Source organism: Hyalella azteca, unplaced genomic scaffold, assembly GCF_000764305.2.
Source record: "Hyalella azteca isolate HAZT.00-mixed unplaced genomic scaffold, Hazt_2.0.2 contig11382, whole genome shotgun sequence".
NCBI classification, from domain to species: Eukaryota; Metazoa; Arthropoda; class Malacostraca; order Amphipoda; family Hyalellidae; genus Hyalella; species Hyalella azteca.
In genome coordinates, this window is record NW_025941381.1 from 18,860 (window position 1) to 25,590 (window position 6,731).

Sequence of the window (6,731 nt, forward strand, 5' to 3'; positions counted from 1 at the left end):
ACGAGAAAACTGATTGGAATGCTAAACTTGAGCAGGATTTGTATTATAAAAAAAGGAAGAAGGAATAACCACAAAAATATTAATAAAAGAAAAAGTAGTAAAAAGAACCGGAAATCAGGAGTGCTCCAAAAGATGCTCCTCCAAAAAATGAGGTTTGATGTTGAAAACATTTCGGGATGAAGTTGAAACTAGAAGTAAACCGGCTTAAATTCTAAAAAAAATAGAATATTACCAAACTGTAACAATAAAGCTTCAGTTAACGATGTATAATTAGATGAACGTTAGGAAGGCAATAGAAATTATCGCACGTATGAATGCAAGTAACTTACGCACAGCATTGATGGCACAAAGGATCTAAATCGAATGCTAAGACATTACAACAGGTATCACCGACAAAAATAGACAGGTCTGCAGCTTCAATGAGTAATCGAATGTAGTAGTTCATTTCACCCTTTACCTGCATCAATAGCAGACAACTCTAGCACAGACTCAACTTCTACGGAAACATTCAGACCGGCGTGTTCTAGCCTGAAAATAAGTGCCTGAATCAAGTCGTAGTGTGCAGGACTGATAAGACACATCCAATATGAGGCTTATATCACATGGAATATTGCACACCCACTTACAATAGATATGATAACTATCTATTTCAAAGCTAATTACCAATTCGAGAAAAATAGAGCACTAAATTTGCAAAGAATTACCGTTCAAAACAAGTTTCTACACGACCGACAAACTTCAACTAAGGACAAGATAGTAGAAGCAATACACTATGTAGATGAAAAATTAATACAAAGAGAAATCGAGCAAAGAAATAATTTGTGAAATCCAAATACATTGAGTAAAAATCCTAAGAAACTTGCTTTCGAGTTAAGGCCTAAATTGCAGTCAAACTCAGGATGCAAGGCTGCGATTGTCGATGACACCCGAGGTGTGGGCCTCGTAGTGCGTGTCGATGACGCTTGACGTTGGGATTTCATAGGAAGTGTTGTGATCTTGTTCCTCAGGATGGAGGCCGGACTGTCCTAAAGCCTCAGGAGACTCCAGCGCTCCTGGCACTCTAGGTTTGCCTCGGTGCGTGTTGACGGACGGCACTTGCAGGTCGACGTACTCCACCTTGCAGCCGTACGCCACGGGAGTCAACTTGATCACCGTGTGCAGGGGCACGTGAATGTATGGCAGCGCCTCTGAAAACATATGGGGTCAGATCATGTTTTTACTTGCTACGAGTTAGGTATGTCATGATAGAGGTACCAAAAAGTAGGGCTCCTTTTTTGGTAGACACCAAAATGTATCTCAGGTTTGTTAATTACGCGCAAGACGTTAGTCAGCTTTTGCAAATAACTCGCTGTGATGTAGGAAATTATGTACGTACTACTAAGTATTGTGGAAACCTTGCTAAAATAATCCAATGTACTCAAATCTCAAAAATAATTTGGGGACAGCTTGAAAAAAAGTTGAAGATATTGAGCCAAGTAACAAAATTAAAAAAGACGTAGTATTAGCTCTTCTGATAATAAATAACGAGCACCGTGCATGAGAAGATGTCACCTAAAGGCTTGTCCATGAAGTACGCAAGCAGACAGCGCAGCACGGCCTGGTGGGCCACCACCAGCACGTTGGCCTGACGCTCCAGCTCCATGATGACGGGCTCCAGCCGAGCTATGAGGTCCTCGTAAGACTCCCCTCTGGGGTAGCGGTACGTCAACTTATCCAAGTCCCGAGCCTCGAAATCAGCAGGATACTTTTCCTTAATTTCAGCATAGGTGAGTTCTTCACAAACTCCAGCATCGATTTCGTTTAAAGCCTTCCAGCGTTCCTGGGGCGCCTTGATCTTGCTGGCGGTTTGCAAGGTGCGTTTCAGCCATGAAGTCCATACTCTTAAATGGGGAATGTTTTGAGAGTTGATGTAGTTTGCAAGCTCATCACGATACTGTAGTCCTCGATTGCTCAGATCAGTATCACCGCCAATCCTACCCTCCACGTTATGCATGCTCTCCCCGTGACGTGACAGGTATATTGAGCGAGGCGTAACATGGATGTTCATGAGATAATACACAATACGGGCCTGGACGTGGCCTTCATGTTTATGCACTACGACCTTTTCACCAGTATTGTATATTTTCATGAAAGAAAGGTGGTCCTCTTTCTCCTCGTCCAAAGGCTGATATTCGCGTTTGTAATGATCAATTCGGAGCAAGAAATCTTTTAGGGCAACTTCTGCACTGATGCCCTTGTAATCGGGACCATTGACTTTCACTTCCATGATGTTAGACTCTATGATTGACTGGTCTTCGCAAATGCTCTCGACATAGAAGAGTTTGCAGCCCATCTGGCCAACAACAATGCTGTGGATCAGCTTGCGGCGTTCCAGAGTTGTATTTGTAGCGTCAAAAACCTGAAATATTCAATCACACATAAAAACGAGGAGGGTAAGTTCAAGTCTAATATTCCTATTTATACAACCCCGTTTCATTTACTAAGTAAAATGATACATTAAATTATAGAAATTATTTGAGAGTAGCATAATGTGATGAATTTTGTGAATTAAAAGCTGTTTGATAGTAACAACACAAGACTTCATAGAGGTTGATTACGGGAGATAAACCACGCAATCTCCACAATCAACACTAATAACACGGCCACATACAAAATGTTACTGTAAGTTACAAAACTGTGTAGGAGCAGATGTCTGCATATGATGAACTCATTTGAACTTAAAACAATCCAAGTTATTTCCTAAAGTGAAATAAAAGTATAACTGAGCTACGAAATATACAATATTTTCAGTTTTGCTCAGGCATTGAAATCGATGCTGGGAACTGGTTTAGGGCATCTCTGTAAGTTTTAGTGAAATGATAGCATTTAAGAATGAAAATGTACAATTTTCCTTAGCAAACTACTTTATTCTAGTTAATATAATTGCTATCAGCCGAAAACCTTATGAAGTCCCCAAAGAGAAAACTGAAGAAATTGTTGAAAGTGAACATGAAAAACAATCAGGACCGACAGAAAATTTTGAATACTAGTGATATAGAAATTAGAAATTTTCCACAAGGGAGCAATCTCACTTTGAGTGGCATGAGAATATGCCAATACTAACAGCCACTTTGCCATTAATCTAACAGAAACTTTTCGAGTGGCATGAGAATATGCCAATACTAACAGCCACTTCGCCATTAATCTAATATAAACCCTGTGAGTGGCATAAGAATATGCCAATACTAACAGCCAAGAGATAAACCACGCAATCTCCACAATCAACACTAAGAACACGACCATATCCAAAATGTTAACGTAAGTTATAAAAATGTGTAAGAGCAGATGTCTGTAAATGACAAACTCATTTGAACCTAAAACAATCCAAGTTATTTCCCGAAGTGAAGTAAATATAAACCGAGCTGCGAATTACACAATATTTTCAATTTTGCTCAAGCATTGAAATTGATACTGGGACTGATTTAGGGCATCTCTGTAACTTCTAGAGAAATGATAGCATTCCAGAATGAAAATATGAAATTATCCTTAGCAAGCTACTTTATTCGATTTAATATACCGTAATTACTATTAGCTGAAAACCTTATGAAGTCCCCAAAAGGAAAAAAAATATTCAATAAAGTGAACATACCATGTCTAATGACAAACAGTCAGGACCAACAAAAAAATCTTGAATACTCGTGATTTAGAAATTAAAAATTTTCCACAAGAGAGCAATCTCACTTTGAGTGGCATGAGAATAAGCTAATACTAACAGCCACTTCGCCATTAATCTAATATAAACCATTTGAGTGGCATGAGAATATGCCAATACTTACGACACTTCGCCATTAATCTAATATAAATCCTGTGAGTGGCATGAGAATATGCCAATACTTACGACACTTCGCCATTATTCTAATATAAATCCAGTGAGTGGCATGAGAATATGCCGCAGCCAATACTTACAACACTTCGCCATTAATCTATAATAAACCCTGTGAGTGGCATGAGAATATGCCAATCCTTACGACACTTGGCCATTAATCTATTATAAACCCTGTGAGTGGCATGAGAATAAGCCCATACTTACGGCCACTTCGCCATTCTCTGCCTTGAGCCATTTGCAGACATCTTCGAGGGCTTTGATGGCGCACTGCTGGCGCACGATCATTGCCTCTGAGTTGTCAGACCTGCAAGTGCAGCAAGCTTACCTAGCATAATTTTACCTACTCTTCCTGAAAACCTATAAGTAAGTGAAGTAGCACCAAAAACGAAATTTTACAGTATTGAATGCAGAATTCCGACTTGTAGAAAATTATTCTGACCGTCTATAGCTCCCCGCTAATTTAAAATTGATCACATTAGGTGTTAAAGCTGGACGTTCACTCAAATAAATAATAAATAATTCGATGGAAACATGAAATTTGAATCATCAATGAAGCAGAAAATTGTCTAAACGACCACCTGATGCCGTGCAAGTCCCTAAGATTACAATGAGAACTTTAATTAACAAGTTCCTGATGTCTTGCAAGTCCCTAAGGTTACAATGAGAACTTCAATTAACAAGTACCTGACGCCTTGCAAGTGCCTATGTTTACAATGAGAAGTTTATTTAACAAGTTCCTGATGACTTGCAAGTCCCTAAGGTCACAATGAGAATTTTAATAAGTTCCTAGCATGGGTAGGTCACCCACTGCCGAGATTAACAGAGTTATAATTTATTTTTTGGATAACCTTAAACAAATTTGGAGTAGTTCTGACCTGAAGAAGTTGTGATTCTTGTACATTGTTGTGACCCGACGACGATATTCCCCCAAGTTGAACACTGAAAAAGGATGAATTTAGGTACGTAACCTTAATCATTTAATGAAAACGTGAAAATTATTTGTTTAATCTTTCTCAACATTGCCAGCCAATATATAATATATTGGCAAACTTTCACATCTTAAAAGCATGAAGGAACACCTGGCATGCTTTAGTATCTATCTTTAGTATCTTGAATATTAAACAAATAAAAAAAGGATCAGAATGATATGCATAATATTAAATGGGCAGGCAATATTTAGGAAATTTGAAAAAAATTTAATCTCTGTCTGGGCACAAACCAGAATAATGATTTCAAAATTTGTATCATTGATACCGAACTGCTTAGAAAGGTACAAATAAATTGAAGCACAATTAATCCTTTATAACAAGTGTCATGAATAAATCCATGCAAGAACAAAATTAACATAAATGAAGCCTTCAAATAGATAAAAATTTCTAGCAACAGAACCACTGCCATTTGATTGCCATGACAGATAAGGAAGAAAAAAATTGAGTATCAATTTATGTACAAAAGAAATGAAAATTTAAAGAAATATACAAGGCACAAACACATAAATACAACCAGAAAATGTAAAGGTAATGTAATAAAAATATGGTACAAATGTATTCAATTTAGACTAGCAGGAATAATAAAAGCACAGCTATCACTTGGAGCTCACCTTTAGTTTTAATTCCTATCCAGTTGAGGTAGCGCGTCAGCTTCTTAGCCATATAAGTCTTGCCCCGGGCAGGGAGTCCCACCATCACCACCACATGCGGAGTCATCACATGGTGGAGTCGCTCTTCTGCTCACCAAAACTAAGCTCAGAGTTGCATGGCTAAAAATGTTCTGTAGTTATAATTATAACAGGGCTGGAAATTTTATATAGGTACCTATCTTAAAATTGAAAACAACAACCAACAAGCTTATGGAATAAAAATTTCTGAATATAACAAATTTTTAGCAAAATCATCCAATTTGCAACATGGCCTTAATCAAAATTTGAAGTTTTAAAAGCACATCACCAATACGTTATCTATGGTGTCTTAAGCACCCTCCTGTAGTCTCAAGTAGCCCTGTTGGATGGTTCAGTAATTAAGAAACCCTTACCACCAACAGGAAAAGGTTTGGTGGTGGCACTGAATTTCCTGGTTGGCTGATCGGCAGGATTGGATGTTGAAGGCACAGATAGCATGTTTGATGCATCCACGGCACAGTTGGATGCTGCCATGGTGTAGTTAGATGCATCCATGGCACAGTTGGATGCTGCCATGGTGTAGTTGGAGCCATTGCTCACAGATGCCCCTAATGAACTTGCTTTAGAAGAACACAGTATTGATCAACATAATGGAAAATTATCAGGGATGCCACTACCACTATGGGAGTGGAAATGACATACTATTAGTTGCTTAATATGTAAACAAAATTATTTTAACAATGATACATGTAAGCAGTAATTATTCCAGTCACTACTTTTAGCTAGAAGTTAAGCAGGTAGATACAAGACAAACCTATACATCTCAATAATTGTCTTCAACAAGCTTATTATTTTTAATAAAATATAATCAATGTATACTAAAAAAACAACAATTAACAACTAATACTCACTAAGAGCATGTACCTATATATACCACAAAGCTCATTTCTTACCAGCATCAACTGCGATTGAAATGCCTCCCATCTCACACAAGCAACCTCCCTCAGGATGGCGATTGCAATTCTGCATCCTGTAACAAGAATTTATCTTGAGCCTAATTTTATTATTTTAAATCCAAAAATTGCAGCTAACAGAAATAGCCAAGCACAAATATATTTTAAGAAAAATTGTTTCCTGATTTAAAAAGAACATGATATCCAATATTGATTGAACCAATGTTTTCAAAAGAATGATGAGGTTACAATTATTGAGCAGTAAACCAGAATTTTCTCTTATCACATTTTATAA

At 37.6% G+C, this 6,731-nt stretch overlaps 1 protein-coding gene across 2 annotated transcripts; it reads right to left on the bottom strand.

Annotated features, from left to right (window-relative positions):
• Positions 1 to 702: 702 nt before the first annotated feature.
• On the bottom strand, positions 703 to 6,507 carry LOC108671187 (6-phosphofructo-2-kinase/fructose-2,6-bisphosphatase). 2 transcript variants are annotated; one of them, XM_018158682.2, is made up of 7 exons: positions 6,437 to 6,507; positions 5,897 to 6,091; positions 5,466 to 5,591; positions 4,741 to 4,804; positions 4,070 to 4,169; positions 1,552 to 2,398; positions 703 to 1,187 (listed from the first exon to the last, which is right to left on the bottom strand). In XM_018158682.2, exons 1-7 carry the CDS (start codon positions 6,465 to 6,467, stop codon positions 895 to 897), a joined length of 1,656 nt encoding a protein of 551 aa, XP_018014171.1. In that variant the 5' UTR covers positions 6,468 to 6,507; the 3' UTR covers positions 703 to 894. The 2 variants fall into 2 exon arrangements, with proteins under 2 accessions (XP_018014171.1, XP_018014170.1); XM_018158681.2 differs by having other exon boundaries at positions 5,897 to 6,103.
• Positions 6,508 to 6,731: the final 224 nt, after the last annotated feature.

Excerpts from the sequence above, each read along its gene's own strand:
- LOC108671187 (XM_018158681.2), bottom strand. The coding sequence starts at position 6,467 with ATGGGAGGCATTTCAATCGCAGTTGATGCTG. Across the intron at positions 4,805-5,465 it reads GATAGGAATTAAAACTAAAG|TGTTCAACTTGGGGGAATAT; the intron begins GTGAGCTCCAAG and ends ATCCTTTTTCAG. Across the intron at positions 2,399-4,069 it reads CAGAGAATGGCGAAGTGGCC|GTTTTTGACGCTACAAATAC; the intron begins GTAAGTATGGGC and ends TGAATATTTCAG.